Source organism: Ochotona curzoniae, unplaced genomic scaffold (assembly GCF_017591425.1).
Source record: "Ochotona curzoniae isolate NIBS_2020 unplaced genomic scaffold, NIBS_Ocur_1.0 contig_1, whole genome shotgun sequence".
NCBI lineage: Eukaryota > Metazoa > Chordata > Mammalia > Lagomorpha > Ochotonidae > Ochotona > Ochotona curzoniae.
The window spans coordinates 17048253-17075073 of record NW_024464918.1 but is presented as its reverse complement, the minus strand read 5'-3'; the positions used below and the strand labels follow the sequence as shown (position 1 = coordinate 17075073).

The window sequence follows — 26821 nt, the reverse complement described above, 5'->3', positions numbered from 1 at the left end:
CTGCTCGTTCTTCCTCCCCGGGGACGGAGAATCTTCGACCTGGTTCCCCGCCCTCACCAACGAACTCTTCCCTCTTCCACTTTCTCTACTTTGAACCCATCCCAGCAGAGTCCAGGAAGTAGCCTGGCGCCGGAGACTGGCGGCGGCGGTGCCCAATGGAGCGCGCCAGCGGCGGCGGCGGCCCCGCCCTGAGCGCGAACAAGGCCAATGGACGAGCGGAGGCGGGACTTCCGCTGTCCCGAAGAGGGCGGGGGGAGCGAACTGTTGTGGTGCGGCGCGTTGTGCGGGCGGCGGCCGGGCGGCCCAGGGGCTGCCGCGGGAACTCGGGGTGCAGCCGAGAGGCTGCAGGGGCGGGGCGGGCCGGACACGCCGCGGGGGCCCGGGCGCCGCGGGTTCGAGGCCGGGCCCCGCGCGGGGAGGCCGCGTCACCCCGGGGGAGCTGCCCGGCAGCGAGTTTGCCCCACTGCCGAAAGAAGGCGGGAGCCGACGGGGGCCTTCGAAACCCCCTGGCAACCCCGGCCCGGAGTCCCTAGGGAGCGGCCGCTTCCTGAGACCCCGTACGGGAACGCCAGTGTCGCAGGGTAGCTGCAGTGAGCCCCCCTCAGCAAGAGGGGCCTCCGGGTGACCCCCCGTGAACCGCCGGAGTCGACTCCGGGGCCTCTCGCCCTGGAGGTAGAGGGTTCCCGGAGACTCGCGGCCGAGAGGTCTGAGGGAGCAGGGCCTCTGGGACGCGGGGCAAGGTAGCCCTGGTGTGGAGACTGGCTCTGGGACCCTCGGGTACGGGGGGTCTCGGCGACCTGCCCCGCAGGGAGTGCGGCCGCGGAGTGGCCTGCAGGGGACCTTGCCCCGGAGGGGCCGACGCGGAGCGGGGAGATGAACGGCTTCAGCACGGAGGAGGACAGCCGCGAAGGGCCCCCAGCCTCCGCCGCCAACGCCGCTGCTGCCGCCGCCGCCGCCGCCGCCCCGGGCTACGGCCAGAGCTGCTGCCTCATCGAGGACGGGGAGCGCTGCGTCCGGCCCGCGGGCAACGCCTCCTTCAGCAAGAGGGTGCAGAAGAGCATCTCGCAGAAGAAACTCAAGCTGGACATCGACAAGAGCGTGAGTCCGCGCGCCCTGCCGCTCGTCGGCCGCTGCCCCGGGGCCGAGGAGCTTTCCTGCCGCGGACCTCGCCGCCCCTCCTCGGCCAGCCGGAGGAGTTGGGAGCGGGATTTGAGAGGCCGCTGGAAGCGCGGACCTGCCCTGGCTGTGATTCTGCTCAGATCCGGGAGGTTGGGGGCGGGGGAGGGGTGCGAGGACTCCTCCTGCCGGAGAAGATTTGACAGCAGTTTGCAGCTCGTGTTATTGGCTCAGACGTTAGGGAAGTGGGAAGTGGGTTAATGTTGGCCCACGAAGGTGCGAGAATTGGGAAAGGGGTGATAAAAGGACCCGGCTCTTGGCCAACTTCTGGTTCCTTCTAGGAACCCTGTTTGTAGTGCCTTCAGATGGGGAGAGGTGGCGGCCACTTCCCTGTCCCTGCGACCTCTTTCCGCGGAGGATCGCCTCGCGGACGGTGGTTTTTCCAGGGTGTTGCAGAAATAAGGCCACGGGCAGGTCTTCGGAGGTGACACTAGCGAACGTAGTGATTGGGTTCGTGGAGGGCGGGGAGGAGAGGGGAGTGTCAGCCTGGTAGCGTCTTAGAGAAATGCGGAGGTGGAAGATGGAGATTTAAGTCTTGCTTGCCCTGCCTTGTGGCTAATAATAGGGAACTTTTCCTGTGTGATTTCTCTACTTGTAGTTAACAATTCTGAAGCTGTGTCTTTTGTCATCCAGTTAAGAACTTTTTGGTTCAACATCTGTTGCTGCAAGCCTTGAGTGGCTGTTTTGTGACTAGGAATTGGAAGTGAGTTAAGGGGGGGAGCAGGGTTAATGTGTAGGTGCTTTAGCTAAGAGGTTAGGTGGTTAATATCCATTCTCTTGAGGGACTAGAATTCTTCCAGAGTTTAGGAAAATCAAAGAACGTTAAACTGAGAGGAAGCGCACGATTTTGCTTGTGATTTCATTGTTGACACTGAAGCCCAGATACTGGAAAGCTTGGCCCTGGATACACACAGTCTCCGAAGCTGGTTGAGATCTTAAACGCATTATCTGGTTTATTCTGTAGCCACAGGGGCAAACCTTCATGAAACTGCCCCTAAAATGTCTTCCCTGACCTTCCAGGCTCTTGCCACCCTGCCCCGATTGTATTTGAATTTTGTTGTTATAATGTATCTGTTGCTGGGAGTGAGTGAGTTTCTCTTACTATAAATCTGAAAGACTGGAAGAGATTAATTTTGGAAGGGACAACTGACTGGACATTGTGATTAAATCAAGTGTTGGGATGAAATGTTTGTAGGACATCAGTGGAAATGATCTCTACTTTCCCTATAGTTAGTAAAAGCTTTTATATTCATGTAATGCAGTCTGTAAGAATAGAGAAAGAAGTATCCAGTCGGTTTAAATGCTTGGAGCCTTCACATGGGAGTGGTTCTGCTGCTGCAGTTGCAGCTCTGTTAACCCGTTGACCCCTACAGGACGCCTGTGTTGCTCATTGCACACGCACAGGCGCCATCCCATCCAGGAGAGAGGCCGCCTGAGTTGAGTGCTAGTTTCCCAAAAGTCACGCTTCTGCAAGAAAAAGGTTCCCAGGTGGAGTCCCTCACCATTGGTTTCACTGTGGTGTTGTGGAGTCATTATTTCTGAAAACGATTCTATTTCTTTCTCACATGCTTGGACAGAAATTCAATTCCAAGTAATTGCTGTGTTATAAGGATTTTTAGCTGTTAGTGAAAAGTTAAATTTTGCTGCTGCTATACTGCCCATTTCTTACTCCAAAGGCCCCATACTCAAAGCTGTAAAAATAGTAATAATTTTTTTTTAAGATGTATGTATTGGAAAGACAGATTTATAAAGAGAAGGAGAGCCAGAGAGAGAGAAATCTTCCCAACACTGGTTTTCTCCCCAAATGACTGCAACGGCCAGAGCTGAGCTGATCTAGAGCCAGGAGCTTCTTCGAGGTCTCCCATACAGTTGCAGAGGCCCAAGGACCTGAGTCTTCCTCTATTGCTTTCCCAGGCCATAAGCAAGGGGCTGGATGGGAAGTGGGACAGCCAGGATATGAACCAGCACCCATATGGGATGCTGGCAATAGGCAGGTGGTGGATTTAACTCTTTGTGATATTCTTTGAAGCATGTATATTGGAAAAGTGTTAAGGAGAAACAGTGACTATCTTGTGAAAGGATCTGGCAGAAAACCTTTGTAACATCAACAAATCAGAAAAGTTAACTCATGTTACACAGACATGGCAATATTCTGGTATTTGTATTAATGTATACATGAAACCATTTCTCCCATTGATATTTTTCTGGAGAGAAGTGAAATTGAGAATCGAATAAAGGAAAAAAAGTAGGCCTAGGAATGGAAATATGCCAGGAATTAGAAGATTTTGGTGACATTGGTCAGATCCTTTGTGCCCTCTAAGTGGCTTCAGGCTGCCCTTCCAGGAAATGAGATTGGGAACTGTGAGTTTGCACTCGTGCTTTCTAAATTCTCTTCCAGCTAGGATTCCAATATTCTAGTGTTACCACTTGAAATCTTCCTCAAGCCAAGCAGGAAGTTGCCTGCTCTGCCTATTGTCATGCTGTTGTACTTGCAACTCTGAACTTGAGGTGTGCCTGGTCTCAGCATTCACATGCCAGCCTGCTGGGCAGGTTTGTCTCAGGAATTTAGTCTCCTTCTGGAAAAAGACATGTCCAGGAATACAGGGGCACTTCAAAAAATGCATGGAAAGATGGAATTCAGAGAATTTAATTTTGTTGCAAAAAAGTCTTTAAGTTTATGCATAGTTTTAGCATAATAATACATTTACAAAACCTGCTTTTGAAGTACCCTCTCATGTATGTTTATGTGTATATCAGCTAGGTGGGATTCTGTGGCACAGTGGGCATGTGCTGTGTCTGAAAAATACTGAAAGAGTTGAATTTGTCAAAGTTATCTATCCCAGTTTATTACCATGTGAGTGATAGTGTTTGTTTCTTTTTAACTGGCCTTATGGATGTGTCAGCCTTCATGGAGTACCTGCTGTTTACCAAAGACAATCATAGTGTAACCTTAAAACTGCTATGTCTCTTTAATCTAACCACACAGAAATGGTAGTTCATCTGACTAAATAAAGTTTTCACTATTTTCTTTACAAAAAGTACTGAATTGATGCTGATTACCTGTTAGTTTATTTTTATCTTTAAAGATTTATGAAGTAAACTCAAAATCTCTCTAAAATATCATACAACAGCTACTTTTAATATCAGTAACCCCCAGTCATTTATAAAGGCATTAGGTTTCTATAAGGTTTAGAATGGTTCCCCCAGATAACCCTGATACTGACGTCTGTAAATAAAAATATATTCTTCGCATCTTAGCTGCCATTATCACCTTCATTGTCAGAATGGCTCCAGCTGGTATTAGGAAATAAGCAGTAAGATCCTTGTGAGAATTTCCACATTTCTTTTTGTATGGATCATTTGTGAAGCAATGCAGAAATTAGAAATGATACATGGAGTCATATTTTTTAAGGAGTTATCTTGCCATAGTAACTATGTCAGTAACAGTTTATAGCATGTCCCATGGACTATTACCACAGCCCTTTTTCCCTCCTTCCCTTCTCCCAGGACAATTTGTTCTAGCCCCACTTAATGTCATGACTTTTATAGCCCTGGAAATGTTGCACCACTTCTTGTCTAAAAAAACAATGAGGGCTTCTATCTTAAGGAAAATCTGAGCTGTTCTTGCTTGCCTACACAGGCGGTCACTACCACCTAACTGCTGTGGTGTGCCCTGGACTGCCTCACTCTGTGTGATAACATCCTAGCTTCTCCTTCCCATCTGAAATGCTTCCTCTGCACATCTTCCCTTCTAGACAGGAATCTCCACCTTATCTGATCATTGCAACCACAGAAATATTTCCCTTTGCTCAGTCAGGGCTATTTACTGTCTTTACCTCTGTGGATGCTTGGCCTCTCTATGTGTATTTTGTTGTGCAGTTCAGTAGCGAGCCTCTAAAGTCTGGCCCACTTACTCCTCTCTCCTTCCAATGACCTCAAAAGAAAATTAGCCCCATCACTTGGCACTTACTTGTTGAAGTTCCTGTGAAACTGGCAACCCTGACTTTTAATTTCCTTTCCATCAGGTAAGGCACCTATATATCTGCGACTTCCACAAAAATTTCATCCAGAGTGTCCGAAATAAAAGGAAGAGGAAGACAAGTGATGATGGTGGAGATTCTCCTGAACACGACACTGACATTCCTGAGGTAAAGGCCAAAGAAATACCAGCCTGAGAGATGGAGAAGGAACCTCTGATCTCATCCTTACCCTTGGCCTGGTGTCCTTCTTGCGCTAACAGGTCATTTTAGTTCCCTTTGTCTGCTGTATTTATTTTAAAATTGGTTCATAGAGCCATAATATTAAATCTGAATACATAAAAGCATGGAAATCCACTGGACTGACTGCCCCATCATCTTAACAGGTACAGAGACCTAAATTGATGTCCATGGTTTGATCCGAAAGCTCTACTCTAGCATCCTTCCCAATAGACCACCCTACTTTGTCCATAAGGTCCTTCACAAATGCTTAAATACAACCACAGTGTCAGAACATTTAAAATCTTCCTTTTGACTTTACAGACTGAATGTCTATGGTTTGAGAATGTAATCTCTTCCTCTGCGGTTTGTAAAATAAAGATGTAAATTTGTCATTTCTCACCAGCTCTGGTTTTCTGTCCCTTTCTGCTTCTGTTACTCCTCCTAGTGCAGGCTGCTTGTTCCTGAGAATCCATTCCAAAGTCAGTTATCCTGCACCAGAGTTCCTCAGCCCTGGCACTTTTAATATTTGACAACCAGATAATTCTTGTTCTGGGGGATGCCCTGTACATTGGAGAAGCCAATTATACCACCCCTGGAGTCCTGACAGTCAAAACAGGTTCCCAAACATTGCTAAGTGCCTTTTTGGGGCTCCAGTGCTCAGGTGTTGCGAACCACTGCACTAGATCATGAGACCTGCGCTTCTGAAACCACACAGCCTTCAAGGTGCCAGTGTCTGTGAAGTGAGGCTCCTGGAAAGGATATTGGATTTTTTTTCTATCTAAATTGTTTTCACTTAAGACTCAGCAAAAGAAGAACCGTTTATAGTGTACATTGAATATTTGGTGCATGAATATTTCATAAGGCAACTGCCTGTTAGCACTCAGAGTGAAAATGACTGTGTAGGAATAGAAAGAGTAGGCGGGCCTTTGTCTGCAGATGTGGAAGAAACCTTTGAAAATCTGGGTGCTTTTCCCCTTGTCCCTCTCTGAGTTGCCTTTTCAAGTGTTAGTTTATAGCACCTTTCTGTTGCATTTAGCATTGTTTTATAAAGAAATTGATGTGATAGATTTCTAACTGCTTTTCATAAAAAAGAAAAAAAAAAGCACGGTTTGAGGAATGTTTTGAAAAGAATAAAGGACTTGGGTCCTTCATATTGATATTCATTTTGTTTTTAAGTGCTCACCACCTGCCTGAAGCAAGAACATCCCTTTTAGAGGCAGGTAAAGACAGCCCAACTTTCTGGGCCTTCAATGTTTCATGACTATATAGCTTTCCTTTCTTGCTGTGTTAGGGGAAAAAAAAATGGTGGGAGGTCCCTTGCCCTCTATTATCCAGTCACCTGCAGAGACCCTCACCCTGACTTGCCAGTTGTCCATTTACTGGAGGAGCTTTTGCATCTTCTTTTGGAAGGTCATTAAGAATTCTAATACTTTCTGGAAGAGCTAATAAAAAAGAAATACTTGAGTGCCTCCTAGTGTTCCTCATGCCCTCTGCCCAGTGCCCGCTGCTTCTGGCAGGTCTTGGTCCCAAGCATCTCTCTGGTTTGTGCTTTTGCCCTTCATCCTCGGTAAAATTCAGCCACATCATCTCACTCAGGACTGCTGCTGCAGCATAGCTTTCTGGCCTGGCTTGCAGTCAGTCTTCACTGTGAATGACCCTGCACCAGATCCACCTTCCTGAAACAACTCCATGCACTGCCTGTGGGAACTCCTCTTGCTTTTCCAGGCTTGCTGCCATCCCACTGTTTTTCAAACCACTGTGATTGCCTATACCCTCTTGCACATCTGTTCGCCTCGTGACCTTCTGTGCATGTGACCTTCTTCCACCTCACTTCCTTTCTAGACCCTTCCCCTACTTTGCTTCAGCTTCACTTCTACCTCTCTGTCTGGATCACCCCACCCAGCTGGAACTCTTTTTCCACTGTTGTTTTTATCTTCTCAGCCAGTTACTAGTCCTCAAAGGGCCATTTTTTTCTTAACATTTATTTGTTTATTGGAAAGTCAGATATACAGAGAGGAGGAGAGATAGAGAGAGGAAGATCTTCCATCCGATGATTCACTCCCCAAGTGAGCGCAATGGCCGATGCTATGCCAATCCGAAGCAAGGAGCCAGGAGCCTCTTCTGGGTCTCCCACAGGTGCAGGATCCCAAAGGCTTTGGGCCGTCTTCAACTGCTTTCCCAGGCCACAAGCAGGGAGCTGGATGGGAAGCGGGGCTGCCGGGATTAGAACCAGCACCCACATGGGATCCTGGGTGTGCAAGGCGAGAGGAGCTTAACCACTGCGCCACCGCGCCGGGCCCCCAAAGGGCCATTTCTAAGACTTCTTTTGTAGCCGTACCCATCCTTATCATCACCTACAGTGACACAAAGCATATATTGGACTCTTAATGAATCCTAAGTGATCATGTGATAGGTAACAAGTTTCTGCTTTTTTTTCTAGGTTGATCTGTTCCAGCTGCAAGTGAACACCCTACGACGTTATAAACGACACTACAAGTTGCAGACCAGACCAGGCTTCAATAAGGCCCAGTTAGCAGAAGTAGGTGACAATATTCTCTTAAAAAGAGAAAGCCAGCTCTGCGATTCTGATGGTGACTCTAATTCTCCTCTATTTCAGTGTGTCTCTTCATTATATTTTTCGTAGTTCTAAAAGCAACTTTCTCATCCCTGTTTTGCATATATTATAACCCCAGAGTTTAGACTTGACAAGAAGGTCCCTTTTTTTTAAAATTTATTTTTATTACAAAGTCAGATATACAGAGAGGAGGAGAGACAGAGAAGAAGATCTTCCGTTGATGATTCACTCCCCAAGTGAGCTAACAGCCAGTACTGCGCCGATCTGAAGCTGGGAACCAGGAACTTCTTCCGGGTCTCCCGCGCAGGTGCAGGGTCCCAAAGCTCTGGGCCATCCTCGACTACTTTCCCGGGCCACAAGCAGGGAGCTGGATGGGAAGTGGAGCTGCCGAGATTAGAACTGGCGCCCATATGGGATCCCGGCGCGTTCAAGGCGAGGACTTTTAGCGGCTAGGCCATGTCGCTGGGCCCAAGAAGGTCCCATTTTTAAAAAGAAAAGCATGATAGTGGAGAGGAGTAGACTTGTGTAAGATCACATAGCAGGGCTATATAGGTATTTAGCCCAGTGATTAAGCTGCTGCTTGGGATACCCACATGTCATATCAGAGTCCTTGGATTTCCTGCTAATGCACACCCTGAGAGGCAGCAGGTGATATGTCAAGTATTTGGTCCCTGCCACCCAGGTGGGAGACTTGATTGGAGTCCTGGCTTCAGCCTGGTCCAGCCCTTGCTGTTGCAGGTGTTTGGGGAATGAATCAACCAATGGAAGATAGCAATCTCAAAATCAGTCTCTCTGATACAGTGTTCTGCTAGACCTTTTTATTGTAATTATTACTTGACATGGAAATAGAGTACTCCTATCCTATGATTCACTCCAGAGACCCACAGCAACCAGAGCTGGGACACATCCAGAAGCCAAGAACTCGGGCCCGGTGTCCCATGGACCAAAATATTTGAACTATCAGTTGCTGCCTCTCAGAGTCTGCGTTGGCAGGAAACTAGAGCCATAAATCAAACTCAGGATATACACTGTAGGATTTGTGCACCTTTTTTTGTTTGTTTGTTTTCTTTTGGCTTTTGTTTTTTTTGTTTGTTTGTTTTTTCCTTTTTTAAAGATTGATTTATTTACTTGAAAGGTATAGTTACCAGAGAGAACTTATATCTGCTGGTTCATTCCCCAAATGTCTGCAATAGCCAGTGCTGGGCTAAAGCCAGGAGCGTCATCTGGGTCTCCCACTGGGGTTGAATAGCCCAAATATTTGGACCATCTTACACTGCTTTTCCCAGGCCTTTACAGGAGATGGATTAGAGCAGCCTAGACTTGAACTGCCACCCATTAAGGATGCCAGTGTCACAAGCTGTGGCTTTACCTGTTACACCACCTGCCAGCCTCTACATAGGCATCTGAACTGCTAAGCCAAATGTTTATTTTATGGACTTTTTTCTTTTCTTTCTTCTTCTTTTTTTGTTTTGTTTTGTTTTGTTTTTTAATTTGAAAAAGAGATCTTAAATCTGATAGCCCACTCTGCAAATGACCTGCAACAGCTAGGACTTGTCCAATCTGAAACCAGGAGCCATGGACTCAATCTCCCATGGGTGACAGGGACCCAATACTTGAGCAGTGGTCTCCAGCCCCCAGAGTGTGTGTTAAGAAGAAGCTGAGTCAGAAGCAGAAGCAGATCTCATCCTAGGCACTCCAGTAAGGGATGCAAAGGTCCCAGAAGGCAGGTTAATTTGCTATGACACAGTGTCCATCCCAGACTTACTTTTTTTTGTTGCTCCTTTTTTTTGATTTCTTCTATTCTGGTGTTGATGAAAGTATTCATTATAGATTATTATTGTAATGAATGGTGCCCAAGAAAGATTTCTCCTGGTTGAGGACCTGAGTTCTTGAAAGAGTTGGGAAAGAGGAAATGCTCCATTGGTAAATATTTTTTGTTACACTGCCAGCCTGGTTGATACTTCTGTTACTGGCTTTTGTGTGGGTATTTTCTCATTCCTCTTTTCTTCCTTTTTTTCCTTTTAGTATTTTAAAACTAGCTTTTTTGAATTCTATTTTTAATGTTGTTTACATAGTTGAGGATGTCTGCCCATGTGAGCCACCAGTTAGGGAGTGTCAAGACATAGAGGAAGGAGGGTGGGACACATGCCTCCAGTTCTTTCTCTCCTGTATCTGCAGGGCAGATGAGGGGAAAGGGAGGGTGAGTGTTGTTCCCTGTTGCCAAACTACGTCTGACCCAGGGATGAGGGGGTCATTTGATGTTATCTTACAGACCTTGATGGGAGGAATGTTCTGAGGATGTTTCTTGAATGCTTTTGATAGTTTTAGGTCATTGTGGTTTCGATGCTGCAGTGTTGAGAAAATCTTTCCAAGGTCTATTTGTTGACAAAGTCCACCTTAGTCCATCCACACACCCTTGCTGTAAAGCATGGCCAGGAGAGTTGTCCAACCAGTTCTGCTTTCCATCCTCTCACAAAGTGCTCAGTGTCCTCTGTTGGCCTTGATGAGCTGATTTTCATGTCCCCTGTGGGCATCTGGTCATGTTGTCTGTTGCACAGGCATCAGCAACCGAGCCTGTCCAGTCCTAATACGTGTACACTAATATACCCAATACATAGCACATATCGTATGATTTTCCCGGTAACCGGAGTTGGAGTCCAGCGGCATAGTTGGGGAGTCCCACAAGAAACCTAGTCTGATCCCAGACCTGACTCTTTTTTTTTTTAAAGATGTATTTATTTTTATTGGAAAGTCAGATATACAGAGAGGAGGAGAGACAGAGAGGAAGATCTTCTGTCTGATGATTCACTCCCCAAGAGAGCGCAACGGCCAGAGCTGCACTGATCCAAAGCCAGGAGCCAGAAACCTCCTCCAGGTCTCCCACACGGGTGCAGGGTCCAGGCTTTGGGCTGTGCTTGACTGCTTTCCCAGACCTCAAGCAGGGAGCTGAATGGGAAGCAGGGCTGCCGGGATTAGAATCTGCACCTGTATGGGATCCTGGCGCATTCAAAGCAAGGACTTTAGCCATTAGGCCACTGAACCAGCCCCAGACCTGACTCTTGAGTGCACCAGCTAGTAAAGGGTCCACTTCAGTCCATCACCCACATCATTCCATGCACATGCTGATGAATGCAGTTGCCTAGTCATTTGTGCCGCCAGCCCCATCTCCTACACAAACCAATGGGTGCAGTGGCCTAGCAAAACCCAGTCCTTGTATATACCAGCAGAAACTGCAGCCTAGTCAAGGCCACCCCCGATAGCTCCAATCAGGCCTGCCCTGAGTCTTAGTTCCTGCATGTGCCAGCATGTACTTCAGTCTTAGTCTGGTCTGTGCCACATCTCAGCCACTCTCATACATTCCTAAGATTCTGCAGCTTAGCTTTGTCAGACCCATCCCCAGACCCAGCACACAAATCTGCTGACAAGATACTGTCACCTTGTCTAGCTTTATCACCCCCAGCTCTGGCTCCCATGCCCATCGGTGGGAGCAGCAGCCCAGCAGAGTTCTCCCAGCAGGCCAACTCCCAGCCCCAGACCCTGCATCTGTTACGGAGTACTACAGTACAGCCTGACATCACCTGTACCCAGACCCAGCATTTACCAGCAGATATGGCAAAGCCCAGCTGGCCTGCACTCATCCTGGCTTTTGTATGTCCAGCAGATGTGTCAGCCCTGTCTAGCCTTGCCCTCTCCCAAACTCAGCCCACATGCAGACCAATGGGCCCTCCTGTCCACCCCCAGTCCCAGCTCTCACACCCACCAGCAGGAATAGTGGCATCCTTGAGTTTCCTGTAGCAGGTTTGTCCCTAACCCTGTGTCTTGCCTGTGCCAACAGGTGCTACAACCCATTCTGACATGGCCCACTCCACCTTTGCATTCACTGGCAGATCCTTTAGCCTGGCTCTGCACAGCCCACCCTAGTCCCAGCTCACCCTGGTGGTGCTATAGCCTAGCTCAGCCTTCTGCCCCCATCCTTATGTGAACCAGGGGTTGAAGTAACCCAGCCTGACATGGGCCAGACCCCATCCTGGTTCCCATACATACAAGTGGGTACTGAGGCTTGGCTCAGCCCAACCTGACAAGCCCCCTGAGTCAGCCCACACACATGCCAAGTGGTATAGCCCTGCCTGGCCTTGACCCACCCTGAGCCCAGGCCCTCTCACTTACCAGTTGGAGCCATGGCTTTGTAGAGGCACTCCCCAAATTCTCCCTACCAGGCCCACTGCCAGGCCCGATCTCATGCATGCCAGCGGGTGCTAGGCCCTTGCCCAGCATAGTTAACCTTCAGTCCTGGCCTTTGTATATGAACAACCTAACCTGCCCACAGACCCAATTCTTGAGTACTACAGTCTGGCCCAGCCTGGCATGCTTCCACGAGTGTCGGCGAGTTCTGTGGTCATTCTTGGCCCGGACAGCTACAACCCCCAGCAAACCAGCAGACACTGCAGACCCACATATCTCCCATAGAATCTGTCCCCAGACCTTGGCTCTCCCACATGCTGGCAGTGTCATGGCCCAGCCCTGTGTCGCCCATCCCCTGTCCCAACTGATATGTGCTACAGCCCAGCCCCCAAAGGCATGTCCATGGTCATTACCTCTCATGTACGCCAGTGGATGGCAGGTCTCCCACATGGGCAGTGCATTGTTTGGATCCAGATACACCGCCTTCCTCACCCCCTTGGTTTTCCCACCCCAACCCACCTGATCTTGACTTCCTCACCTACCTCTGACTACAGTGGCCCAGTTCACGGACACCTCCAGAAATCACTCCACACCTGCAAGACACTCCCTTGGTGGGTCCCCGACTCCCACACATCTCTAAAACCATCTTTCTCTGGCAAATCTGGTGGGACCTCCCAGCTGCCAGCCCCCCTCCCATGTATTTTAAAAAAAAGAAAGAAAAAGAATAGGAGCTATGCTGGCAGACTGGTATAGTTAACACAGATTTGGCTTTAACCAGGTCCAGAATGCCTGCCAGCTATTGGTTGCTTTTCTCCCAGCAGTGTAACATTTCCTTAGGAACAAGGCAACCTAGACAGTTGCCTTCAGCTGGGGCACTTCTCTTCATGGTTTTCTTTTGTTTGTTTGTTTTTTGTTTGTTTTGTTTTTGTTTTTCTTTAGAGATTTTTAACTGAGTTATTATCTTTTCTTAAGCCTCTTTATTTCCAGCATCCTCTTTAAGTACAGGTGCAATCCAGACTTTCCAAGTTTAAGGTAACTCCACCATGGGGCTGGTGTTGTGGCACTGCAGGTTAAGCTGACACTTTAAATGCAGGTGTCTGTTCAAGTCCTGGTTCCTCTACTTCCAGTCCAGTTCCCTGGGAAAACAACATAGAATAGCCCAACTATTTGGGCTCCTGCCACCTACCTGGGAAACCCAGATTGTGTTCCAGGATCCTGGCTTCTGCCTGGGGACTAGTCCCAGCTGTAATGGCCTCTTGAGAAATGAACTAATGATTGGAAACTATTTCTCTTTCTTTTTGTTTCTGTCTTTCTGTCTTGCTCTGTCACTGTCAAATTAATAAATCTTTTAAAAAATAATAATATCACTCGCTTGTCAGTGTTCACACCTGGTGGACAAGATGAGGCAAGAGGAAGCCTGCCTTCTTGGATTTTTGCAGATAAACACAACGTCAGGAATATGTAGTAAATGATGAGTTTTCCTTTAAGTCTGATACCTTTTAAGAGGCAGTTATGTGCTTCAGTTTAAACACATGTGTTCGGCTCCAGTGTGATAGCCTAGTGGTTAAATCCATGTCTTGCATGTTCTAAGATTCCAAATGAGCGCTGGTATGTATCCCAGCTGTTCCACTTCCCATCCAGGTCCCTGCTTGTGACCTGGGAAAGCAGTAGATGATAGCCATGGCCTTGGGAGTTTGCACCTACGTGGGAGACCTGGAAGAAACTCCTGGCTTCAGATTGGCTTGGCTCCAGCCATTGCAGCCACTTGGGAAATGAACCAGTGGATGGAAGATCTTTCTCTTTATGTCTGTTCTCTGTGTATCTGCCTTTCCAATACAAATAGATCTTGAAAAAATACATGAGTTCAGTTGACTGTTCATCTGACGTAATTTTTTTTGCATTTATTAGTTTATATTGGAAAGGCAGATTTACAGAGAGGAAAGGCAGAGAGAACAGTCTTTCATCCATTTGTTCACTGTACAAGTGTTCAGCTAGACCTGAGCTGATCCAAAGCCAAGAGCAACTTTTATGTCTCCAGTGTGGGTGCAGGAGCCCAAGGACTTGGGCCATCCTCTGCTGCTTTCCCAGGCCATAAGCAGGGAGCTGGATGGGAAGTGGAGCAGCCAGGATACAAGCCGGCACCCATTTATGGGATGCTAGTGCTTAGAGGTAAAGGATTAGCCCATTGAACCATAATGTTGGCCCTGACACAGATTTTGTTTTCATGTTTCTACCAGGACCAGAGAGGGTTGGTAGCAACTGACTAAGCAGAGCAGGCCATTTCTTCCTCCTTGTGGATGACCATTTAAATTATGTCATAATGAATGATTAGCTGCCATAAATAGAATTGTTCCCTGACTAATTCAAGTGCCACTTACGGAATCCGGGAAACCAAGACACCGTTGTACACTGTTGCAGAACTTCTGTAGTAACAGTAGTTCCCTACTTAGTACTGGAAGCAAGTCCCTGTCCCCTGTTATTTAGGTATAAAGGATTTTGGTTTCTCTCCTTTGCAGACTGTCAGCCGACACTTCAGGAATATACCTGTGAATGAAAAAGAGACCCTCGCCTATTTCATCTACATGGTGAAGAGTAACAAGAGCAGACTGGACCAGAAATCAGAGGGCAGCAAGCAGCTTGAATGAAGACAAAGCCCTTGATATATAATGCTTAATGCACAGGTGATATCTGCTACACTTAAAGACTGTTAATTTTTATTGTAAATAAAAAAGTTTGAATGATGAATACTGTAAATCTTTTCGGTCAAGAGAATTAATATTCTCATGACTCAGCATGTGTATAGAAAGACTTTTTAAGATAATTGCTGGACTGAAACAAACAGGATCATAAAAAGAATTACAGAAAAATGATGTATTGCAGCATTCAGCAAAATATTATGTTTCTTCTACTGGAAATGTGAGATAAGAAATAGTTTGGTTGTCACCTTGCAATTGCAGGCTGCCACCTGTGAGACACCACCACCCTAGAATGGGATAGGGTAGAGTTGATGGTGGGGGTGCCTTAGCAGAATAGAACTGGGCTTCAACATTGCCCACAGGGAATGTAGATGGCCTGCTTTGTTGAAAATTTTGTTGTCATTATTAGTTTGACGTTGTTCCCCTCACTAGTTCTGTGCCTTTTCTACAGTGGGCACTTGATCAGTATTGCGTTGGCTGACCTGTCAGCAGTGCCAGCACTGTGATGTCTGCCTCCTTGCTCTTGCTACTGAAATGTCCACCATTTCTATTGCTTTGCCACTTAATTACAGTGTGGAGAAAATTTGATGCAAAGAGAGGTTGCAGATCCAAAGAGTATTTTGGGGCAATTGGATGTCCCTACTTGTCAAGGCTTCAAAAACACTGATAAATGTTTCTCACAGGAGACATGGTACTTTGCACACCCCTCTATGCTTCACTTTAGAGATGAAGTTACTTATTAAAACTTCAGCCAGGCTCCTGGGCAATAAATGCTTTGACCCAATGAGCAGTGTAGTGATTTGGGGCTAATGTTTTCAGAAGTATTAATCCTCAGTTCATAACCACCAGGAAAGCTGCCAAGGACCGTAAGACTCCTGCTCAGAAGTTCAGCTGTGGGGTAGAAAGTCTGCTGACCTTGAATCCCTGGGCTCTCTCTGATAGACAGCACATCATGAATTTGAGCAACCAAGGTTAGTGCCATCTGATGCTCATTTTGTGAGCAATTTACTTCCCAATTTGAGAGGAAGCTTGCATAAGATAATTTTTAAAGTATTAACAATGACCTGATTGTTGTTGTTCAGTAAGTCACTCTTCTAATTATATTGGAACCAAAGTATCCTGTGAAAACAAAGCTTTATATATGTTTAAAAAAAAAGCTTTTGCAGAATTCTCTTTATAATTAGTGTGTTGAGAGCAGAGAGTTGGGTAGAAGGAAGCTGAGAGAAAAAGAATTTGGATTCTAATTTCTGACAATCTTGATAAATGATTGTCATCTTCCTTCTCAATTTTGATTTTGTTTTTATTTTGTAAGCCTTAATATTAAAAGGAGCAGCACACAGCCTGGCTAGCAAAGTTTTCATGCCTCATAGATGACTTAATCTGAGCACCGTCAGCGAAAAGTCAGAACAGAACCAAAAACCCCACTGGGCAGTGTGGCAGTGTCCGAAGGTCCCAGTTCTGTGAGCAGAGTACCATACCTTCTGTGCAACGGGGACGGGACCACCACGCTCACCACCATGCAGTGTGTTCCCTTGCAGCAAGGCTGTCACCAGTGTTCCAAGTGCATGTCTGGCAGATTGCACCCTTTTTACATGTGTGTAGATGAATGTATATAGACAGTACTCTGGACTCTGTAGGGATCCTGTTTTGATACACTTGACTGTGGCTGGCATGTCAAGGTACTCTTGAGTATTCTCAGTCATTCAGATCCAGTATGTATTTAGTGATTATTTCCTTACCTACAGCTGAAGAATATGGATAGCAACCTCAAGAACCCTCATCAGGGGCTGAAGTTTGGTGGCAGATGGAGCCTGCAGGTTAAGGCATCATTAACGTGCTCTCTGGAAATGTATCTTGTTAAGGAATAATGTATTTTTTTGATATTTATTGCCAAAATTGTGAGCATGTAGGTCATGTCACAACTTTGTTAACAGCAAATCTGTTTTCCCAGTGGAGAGAAACAGCAGCGCATTTCTGTACAAGAAGACGTGGTATCAGGATCCACCTGTTGAAGTGTGTCTGTAAGATGGCTTTTGTTCCAAAGTGAGGCCTAGGCGACTTTTCACCTTCAGCCGAAGGCTGTGCATACTTGAGTCTTCATGTCGTCTTGAAAAGTGCTTTGGAAAGTGGAAATTATAGATATCTTTTTCAGCTTTTTAAAAACAGATCGGTTAAGACGAAGAGACACCGTTGTTTGAAGTTTACTCATGTCCAGCTATCTGTTCTTTCATCAAACCACTAAACCACTTGCCTTAGCCTCTGCCACAATTGCTGACAGCTTCATCTGTGTGCACAACACTTCTGCCTGTGAGCAACAGCAGGCCTTCCACAACAACAGGCTCTGGCTAGAGGGAGCGGTGGGGCTGGGGAAAGCAGTGTGGGGCATGGCTACCTGTCAGATGTGTGCGCTTCTCTCCAGGTGTGACTGCAGCATTGCCTTCTCTCCTCTTGGTGCTCCTGGGCAAAACTGGAATGTGACACCCAGAACTGGCATTGTCTTGTCTAACAGTTATGGTTCCTGCCTCTGTTCCAGCATTGCAAGATTCTTTGATGTGCCCTGAAGGTGGTCACAAGAAAACATCAGTATCCTGCCATTTGTGTTTTTTTCAACTTGTTTTCAAAAAACAAACAGACAAACTTTCAAAGAACAGACTCTTAGGTTGGCCGACAGCATGTAATAATGATCATAGCTGAATCTCATGAAAGATTGAAACCAAAGGATTCAAGACAGTGTTGTAAACTGAAGAATTTCATTGTTGTGTTATAGCTGCCGAGTTATTAGATGTTCTCTTGTAGCTAAATAGTCACAGCTAGCCTCTTGAAGAACAGCTAGAACAGCTAGAATGTGGAGTTGGCATTTGGACTGTTTATTTTGTGGGAACTTTTTGTTACTAACCTGTACAACATCTACCCTGGTAGAAGGGAGAGAAAGTGGGGATGCAAACTGCTTGTTGAATGGGTTGTCCTCGGTGTGTGTCCCAGGGGAATTTGGCCCTGGATGTCACCTGAAAACTCTGAACCATTACAAGAATAAGGTCCAAAAGTTGTGAAAGGACTTTACATTGCCTAGCCCAATTTCCCCTTAGGTGCTGACATGCTGCTTTACAACTATCCCAACAAGGAGTTGAGCAGTCTGGACTTAAACACCTCTGAGGACAGAGAACTCACTACCTCCTGGGGAACCTGTTCTATCCTTGTAAACCTCTGGCTTTTTTGTATTCTCTGTCATTTCCATCTGCTCTGTGGTGCCCATTGTGGAATAAGTTTATTTTGGCCAAGTACCTAATTGCACTATCCCAGGGCATAATGTGTTTGGGAAAGGAGCGACTAGGACATAGGCACTCTTACGTTCTGACTGTCCTTGTCCCCGAGTATTGGTCTACTTAGTTCCTTGTTGGAGGATGTGGAAGAAACCCCATTAGTCTGGCTGTACTCCTTTGTTCCTGTCAAAGTGGTGACATGGGGCAGGAGCAGGGAGGATGTTAGCACCTTGCTAAAAAAAAGAAAATCTCCTAAGACAGATGAGGCTTTAGTTGTGTGCTTGTCCTACAAAAACCTAATGCTCACAGTATCACTTAGGGTAAACTTCACCCAGAACATTATAAAATGTCATTGCTATGCGTGAAGTTTGGAGGTCCCATGGTTGCCAGCAGTGTGTACCTTGTGATTCCTGTAACAACCTCACACAGTTTTCAAAAGCAAAGGTGAAGAACCTGAGAGTGGGAAGTCATGTCTTAGAGAAGTGCCATAGTGGAAGTCCTTTTTAAGTTACAATTGTCCAATCAATTTTTAAGGATGAAAAAACCAAATTCACGATTTGCTTGAGGTGATATAGCATTATCAAACTAATTTCTAGTCCTCTTAAACTGTCCAGCATTCAGATCACCTTATGATTTAAACAATGCATCTAATTCAGTCAAAAATAAGCTGCCCTCAGACTCTAAAGAATTTGTAACAGAGCATAAGTCCAAGGCCACCCTGGTTCTCGGGACAATGAACCAACCTACAGAATGTAGGGTTAAATTCCAAATGATTGGACTAGACAAGCTTTTGTAAAACCAGTAATAAAGGGAAAACAGATCTGTTAATTCAAGACCAAGGTTCACAGGCTTTCATAGGAAATATCTTGTCCTAGAGTCAGTTCTCATGAAATAGGCTTGGTGCTGAGGGGTCCATTTTCCACCTTCCAAGCAGTCCTTTGAGAGTATGCAGTTCAGCTGGCTCTGGCCCCTGGCCCTCCTGCTGAGTTCTGCAGTTGAGAAACAGGTGAACTGAACATCATGCCCTGGGGAAGTAGGGTGCCATTTACTCCTTTCATTATTACAGACTGTTCCCACAATTATGATTAGGAAGGGTCAAGTTGATTGCCATTTGAAGTAGAATCCAGCCTGAGGCAAGGTGGGACCTTTTCTTGAGGCAAAAAAAAAAAAAAGGCTATACTCAGTTGTTGCATCAAGCTTATGTCTTGACACACCTACCCTTCAGTTGCTTTCATCTACTGAATACATTTACCAGCGACACAGGGCTGAACAGGATCCCTGTTTAGCATCGCTGTTGACCTGTGCTCATCAGAGTATTTTGGGGTATGGGTCTTTTCCTTTCTCCATTTTGTAAATGCCTTATTGAAAAGTAAGTGCCCTTCCATTTCAGGCCTCCTCATATTGTACTTGTTTCCTGCAAAAATTCAGGAGATTGTGTTTTAATTTTATAATCTATGGCTCTGTACTGTTTGAAAGACTCTCAATTCTATGAGGTCTCTTTGTATGTATGTGACTTTCATGCTGCAGTATCGCACAGATGAGATGGCTCTTAATAAACGATCTGAATGAGTAAAAGACACTCTGTGTGTCCTTTGAAGGTCCCGTTCGGAATTCAGGTTTTTTGGCGTCCTTCACTGTACGTTATAGGGATTAATGTCAGCAGTCCGTGTTCTCAGCTTCTTGTATCAGCACCTACATTTCCCCGGCACCCACAGAGCATATCCAGTTTGTTCAGATCGCAAGTGATTGGGCACACGTTCTAGCTTTCCTATCCCAGTCACTTAATGTGGAAAGAGACTGGCCAGACCCAACGGCTTGATGGTGGGGCTTAACTTCGGTGTAGTGTACCAGATACCCTGGGCAGTGGTGTGCACTCTCTAGGTCTTCCCCTGTTCATCAGTGCATGAGAGTCCTGAGTCAAATAGAAGGAGGGTTGTACATTAAAATGCCTGCAAGGGGCAGCTGCATTCTGGCACACTTGGATCCCTTCACAAGTCAGCCACTGCTCAGCTCCTGCCTGTTGCTACCATGTGGGATCAGGTCTTGCAATTTTAACAACAGGAATTGGAAGTCTAGACCTTCATGTAAATGTTCCCAAAACTTAATTTTAACAGTGGATAGGATGTATTTATTTAACATTGCCCCATTGGAAAAGTACTTGGGAAGAAATGTGCAGTCTCTTTACCTGCATCTACCATCCAGGAACCAGACCAGGCTGGTACCTAGCGCGTTGTGGTTTGAGAAGCCTGGGCTATTAACTGAGTTTCACTGATTGGGTCCCTGGGGCCTGGCAGGAGGATTCCCATTCCCCAGCTCAGGCCCAGGTCTCCTTTCAAATTCCTTATGAGTGTATGAATGCCATTTGACTACATCTCTGTCCTCAATAGACGGAAAGAAAGAAAGTAAATTGTCTTTATCATACTGGTTAAATAGAAGTAATAATCCTGCGTGTAAAGTTTTTTTTGTTTTGTTTGTTAATTATTGGGCCCAGTGTGATAGCTTGGTGGCTAATGTCCTCACCTTGCATGCACTGGGGTCCTATGTGGGTTTGTATCCCAACTGTTCCACTGCCCATCCAGCTCCCTGCATGTGTCTTGGGAAAGCAGTAGAGGATGGTCCAAAGCCTTGAAACCCTGCACCCATGTGGGAGATCCAGAAGAAGCCCCTGGCTTCAGATTAGCTTGGCTCTGGCTATTGCAGCCATTTGGGGAGTAAACCAGCAGATGTAAGACCAAATATATATTTTTAAAAATTTATTTACTTTTTATGAGAAAGGTGGATTTACAGAGAGGCAAGAGAGAAAGATTCGTCCACTGGTTCACCCAGCCAGTCTGAAGCCAGGAGCTTCCTCTGGGTCTCCCATGCAGGTACAGGATTCAAGGCTTTGGGCCCAGCGGCGTGGCCTAGTGGCTAAAGTCCTCACCTTGAACGCACCACGATCCCATGTGGACGCCGGTTCTAATCCCAGTGGCCCCACTTCCCCTCCAGCTCCCTGCTTGTGGCCTGGGAAAGCAGTTGAGGACAGCCCAAAGCCTTTGGGACCCTGCACTCATGTGAGAGACCCAGAAGAGGTTCCTGGTTCCCGGCTTTGGATCGGTGCAATACCAGCCGTTGCGGCTCAGTTGGGGAGTGAATCATCAGACAGAAGATTTTCCTCTCTGTCTCTCCTCCTCTCTGTATATCTGACTTTGTAATAAAAATGAATAAATCTTTAAAAAAACAAAAACAAAAACAGGATTCAAGGCTTTAAGCCGTCCTCTGCTGCTTTTCAAGGCCACAAGCAGGGAGCTGGATGGGAAGTGGAGCAACCAGGACAGAAACCCGGGAAACTTTTAAACCATAAGTAAATTTAAAAAGTGTAGACCCTCTCACCATCTTCATTTTCTTATTCCACTCCCCTATAAGCCTTGTGGGGAGAGATGTCCCATGAGGCTTTAGTGGGGTCTAAGAATGGGGAGTTCTGGCTTTTGCCAGGACCCTCACAGGACCAAGATGGATTTTTGCTGAAGAATACCATTATTTACAGGATCTCCGAGTTGATCTTCTGACTGCAAAGGAAGTTCCACTTGTCCTGCCATTTGGTCTCTCCATTTGAGGCATACTGTAAGTAGTTGTTTCTATTCCTCTGCTGCCCTCCACACTTTATATCCAACCACAGAGGCAGTCTACTCTCCTCTGGCTACTTACACACTGAACTGCAGAGAAGTGCTTTATTCCCAAGCTTCTCCCAAACTCTGCTGCATATTCTGCAAGGCAGTTAGTACTTGGATCTCTGTGCTCCTGGCTTCAGCTCTGTCCAGCCCAAGCCATTCCAGGTATCTGGGGAGTGACTCAGCAGATAGGAACCCCCTTTTTTTCTATCAACCTGTTATTCTACCTGTCAACTAAATAATTTCAAATTAGAAAAATAAATTTCCCAGAGCCATCGTGGCCCAACATGTTACCACTTGCAGCGTCTCCTCTCAGAACCCAATAACATTCCAGCTACTCTGTTTCTGATCCAGCTGCCTGCTAATGAGCATGGGAAGACAGAGAAATTGGCTCAAGCACCTCAAGCCTTGCCCTCATGGGTCCTAACATCAGCCTAGCCCAGCCTAAGCCATTATGGCCATTTGGAAAGAAATAGTGGATGGAAGATTGTTTCCCCACCCATACCACTACTGTCACTCCACAAATCATCATCATCATCTAAGCAAAAATCCTGCAGTAAAAATGAATTTCCCCAGGTAAGACTTAAACTCAATAAAGCAGAGAAGCACTTTTGTGGTCCCAAGATTGCCCAGTCCTAGCCTGCAGATGAGCAGCTTCAGCAAGATAAAAATTAACAGTGAGATCTATATAAATAAAAGTCTTGAGGTGGAGGGGCTTGGGTGGGAGGGTAAGAGGAAGCTGTGTTTTTATATAATCTGGATTTTTCTCTTCACATCCAGGTTTGAGAGCCTCTAGATTCAACCACCTAAGGCTCAGGACAGCAAAGTAGCTACGTTGAGCATCAAAACAGGTCAGTGTCAGCCTGAGCACATAGAATGACAGGGCAGCCACAAAGATACCATTAAGGCACATCATTCAAACAGATAGCCTTCAGTCTATACAGGGTCAGAGTTGGAACAGGCCACAATTCCCAGTGCAGTGCCTGGCATGTTGGCCACTGTAAATGTTGGTGATTGAAACTTTTCATTTATAAAACTTTTTAAATTTCCAAGGCTTTTCCACATCCAGGAATAATAATAGCTACCAAGGACAGGGTGCATGCCAATGTTCTAATGATTTCATGCACATTATTTCATTTAATCTCTACAATCATATAAAATAGGAACTGCTATTAATTCCAATTTATAGAGGTATAAATACAGACTCAGAGAGGTCGAGGAACTTCTGGGACCAGAGCCAAGCTTCATCTGGCCCTGGGGACACTGTTGTCAGGTCCTGCCATCAAAGAACTCAGAATGCCGAGCTTTGAAGCAGCACAGCCACAACAGTTAACCCTTGTGCTGATAAACGGGATTGACTAAACTTTAATGAGGTATTCCAAGAAGTCTCTGAGACTCGTTAGGAAATTTAATAGGGTTTAATGGAGGTTAACAAGATACATCCACTCTCCTAGCCAGGTTTCAACTTACCAGAACTGAACAGGAATTAAACCCAGGAGGTAGAAAGGCACCTGCATGATTTAATGGGGTTAATGAAACTGTCAGAGGTTGACTGAGAGGGACAGAACTAGAGTGGACCACTGTTAATAATTCAATCCAGTTGAGGTCAACGTTTATTCAGCAGCTGAAGCCTGCCCTGCCCTGCCCTGGGCACTACAGAGGTAGCAAGTGAAAAAGAGGCCACAACCAGCAGGCTGATCGTGGTTAGACTTGGTTGATGGTTTGGGGAGTGAGCTTTACTTTCTCCTTTGTAATTTCTTGGCATCCTCTAAACTGTTGATAACAGGCAGAGATCATTTTCACCATAATTGTAAAATAGCAAAATAATTCTTAAGATGCCCTCAAAATACTATCTGCTTGCATAATTTAAATTGCATATTCCTAAGACAGGTAGAAAGTAGAAGATGGGAAAACAACTTAAATTTGGCAGCACTTGGAGTTGTAAAGAGCTATCTCTGTCTCTGGGTTTTTATCACACAGAGGAAAGCAGTGAAATTGTGGGTCACACCAGTAGAGGGAAAGCCTCAGCAAATCCTCCCCTTACACCTCCCAAATTGGTACCAAGTTGTCACCAATGGCTGACTATGTGATAGGTCCCATAGTAAGCATCTCATGTGTCTTGACAACTCTATGAGATACAAACCATTGTAATCCTTGTTGTAGATAAAAGATGAATGGTGAGATGGCTTGTCCAGAATCATCAGCAAGTGGTGGAGATGAGAGTCTTAGCACAGGTCCCAGAGTCCACCCTTGCTGTGCTGCCTGCTATATGGGCAAGGTGATATCTAACAGGAGCATTGTTTGGAACAGTGAAGAACTAAATACAGCCTGTATACCGAGTCAGAGTTCTGAGGTGGTGGGCTTCTAGAATAGCAATTAAGATGCCAATGAAGGTGCCATGTCTCATATTAGGTTCAGTTCCCAACTCCTGCTCCTCATTCCAAAATTCTGCTAATGCACACAATGAACTATGGTCAAGAAAATTAGCATCTGTTGTGGGCAGGTGTCTATGGGAATAAACTGTGCTCCAGGAGCAGGAAATTTCAGAAAGGATCAAGACTCACTTAGGAGTGAAACACAGCCCTTCTGCTACCAAGATGGCAGAATCTGGGAGCAAGGCACAGAACCCCAGGTCCAGCCCCACTCAACTGAAGAAGGAGCATCAGTAAAATGGGCTCTTAAAAGTCCTAGGGAAGCCAGTGAGACGTAGCATCCTTAGCACACTTACTTAAGCTAAGAAGTGAATGAAGCTTCCCGAGGGCTCATAGCCACCAGCAGGGCTGCATGTGGATAGATCAGCAGTGGGAGGGTACCTGTGCCCCATTAACACCTCTGCCACCTGCCTAGGTGACAGAGTGAGAGGAAGGGGAAGAGCTTCAGGGGGAGATGCTCAGTGAGCTGGACCATCATGGTCAGATGGGGCTCAGACTTAGTTTTGTCAACAAGCAACCATCAAGTGAAACTGGATCTTATGCAGCTTGGTGAACCTGAAGAGTAAGAACGGAGGGGAGGCCAGGTTAGGGAGAACTCTGCCTGTTTTTGGTGGTTCATCTTAGCTCTGATAGTTTGTCATTTTAAAGATTTATTTTTATTATTTTTTCATTGGAAAGGCGGATATACAGAGAGGAGAGACAGAGAGGAAGATCTTCCGTCCGATGATTCACTCCCCAAGTGAGCGCAACGGGCCGATACTATGCCGATCCGAAGCCAGGAGCCTCTTCCGGGTCTCCCACGCGGGTGCAGGTTCCCAAAGCTTTGGGCTGTCCTCGACTGCTTTCCCAGGCCACAAGCAGGGAGCTGGAAGGGAAGCGGGGCTGCCAGGATTAGAACCGGCGCCCATATGGGATCCCGGGCGTGCAAGGTGAGGACCTTTAACCACTTGCGCCACCGCGCCGGGCCCTAGTTTGTCATTTTAAACAGATTCACTATTTCTCTCTCTCTTATAAAAAATTTATTTTATTTTTATTGAAAGGCAGATTTACTCAGAGAAGGCAAGAAAGATCTTCCACTTGCTGGTTCATTCCCCAAATGGCTGGAGCTAAGCCAATCCAAAGCCAGGAGCTAGGAGCTTCTTCTGATTCTCCCATGTGGGTATAGGGTCCCAAGCCTTTGTTTCATCCTCTACTGCTTTCCCAGGCTACAAGCAGAGAACAGGATGGGAAGTGGACCAGCACCTATATGGAATGTTGGCACTTGCAAGCGGAGGATTAGCTAGTTGAGCCACCCATCATTTTTTAAGGAGGCTCCTTCACCTTCTGAAGTATTTATCTGTGGCTGCTGATACCATTTTCAAGTGCATACTATGCATATTGCTGCCAAGGAACCATGATTGCACAGCTGGATATGAAAAGGTGCTCAGGATGGCAGGCCTCAGGAATGTAGCCATTGTTTATGTTATGTATATATTTAAAGATTTATTTTTATTGGAAAGGCAGATATATAAAGAGAAGGAGACACAGAAAGAAAGGACTCCCATCTGCTAGTTCACTCCCCAAACGGCTGCAGTGGCTGGAGCTGAGCTGATCTGAAACCAGGAGCCAGGAGCTTATTCTGGGTCTCCCACGTGGGTACAGAGTCCCAAGGCTTTGGGCTGTCCTCAACTGCCCTCCCAGGCTACCAGCAGGGAGCTGGATGGCAAGCAGAGCAGCTAGAATTAGAATTAGTGCCCATCATTGTTCCTGCTAGGTCAGGAGGTGAACTGAGTAGAGCTGGCCCATGGACCCACCTGTGTATGCGAGATCTGGCATTGGGAAAGGTTCTGATGGGGAAACCTGGGAAACTGTTCTGTCAGGACACAGTCCTTGCAGGTGAGTGCCAGAACCATGATAGGGAACAGCCCAGACAAGGCCAGGGAACTGTACCCAGCGGCATACATTTGGCATAGGTTGGGGGTGAACCAGGCAGGGCCAGTTCACATCACCCGCTGGCAAATCCGAGCACCAGAATGGAGAGTGGGTTGGGCCAATTTCTGTCGCAACACACACCTGTACACATGAGGGCTTGGACTGGGTGCCAACTAGGCTGGGCTAGGCTGTAGCCCCCACCAACCTGAGCTGAATTGGAGGTAGGCCAGGCCAGGCTAGGCTAAAGCACTACTGGCAAAAGCTGAGGTGAGGCAGGCATGCCAGACCAGATTGTGGCACCCAACCAGTACACACAAGACCCAGTCGGGGGAGGGTAGGCAAAGCTGGTAGGGGAAATGTGGAGGGCTCCCTTGCTGGATCACCACTCCCACTGGAGAGCTTGAGTTGGGTTGGGGCAGGCCAGACCCAGCAGTGCTGCAACACCTGTTGGCTTCATGTGAGCTGGACCAGGGAAAAGCCAGGCTGGGTTGAATATTCCTACTGGTACAAGTATAAGTCAGAGTGGGTATGAGTTGGTTGGGCTCTGCTGCAGCATCAGCTGACAGATGCTGGCACAGGGGGCTAATTCTGTCAAGCCAAATTGCAAAACCATCTGGAGAGTACATGATCTGGGAGTGGGAGTGAGCCAGGTAGGGAAATAGTGGGTTGCCTCCTGGGTTGCCACTTCATTTGGTGAGCATGAGAAACAGGACTGGGGCAGGCTTGGCTAGACAGAGAGT

The 26821-nt window shown here is 46.6% G+C and overlaps 1 protein-coding gene across 5 annotated transcripts; it reads left to right on the top strand.

Annotated features, from left to right (window-relative positions):
- Positions 1 to 226: 226 nt before the first annotated feature.
- Positions 227 to 19663, top strand: SAP30L (SAP30 like). 5 transcript variants are annotated; one of them, XR_005885169.1, is made up of 5 exons: positions 387 to 1098; positions 5202 to 5324; positions 7816 to 7914; positions 14649 to 15799; positions 17362 to 19663. XR_005885169.1 is itself a non-coding variant. In XM_040992998.1 (4 exons), exons 1-4 carry the CDS (start codon positions 874 to 876, stop codon positions 14775 to 14777), a joined length of 576 nt encoding a protein of 191 aa, XP_040848932.1. In that variant the 5' UTR covers positions 227 to 873; the 3' UTR covers positions 14778 to 15334. The 5 variants fall into 5 exon arrangements, 3 of the variants coding, with proteins under 3 accessions (XP_040848932.1, XP_040849180.1, XP_040849097.1); XR_005885165.1 differs by having other exon boundaries at positions 17248 to 19663; XM_040992998.1 differs by lacking the exon at positions 17362 to 19663 and having other exon boundaries at positions 227 to 1098; positions 14649 to 15334.
- The last annotated feature ends 7158 nt before the right edge of the window (positions 19664 to 26821 follow it).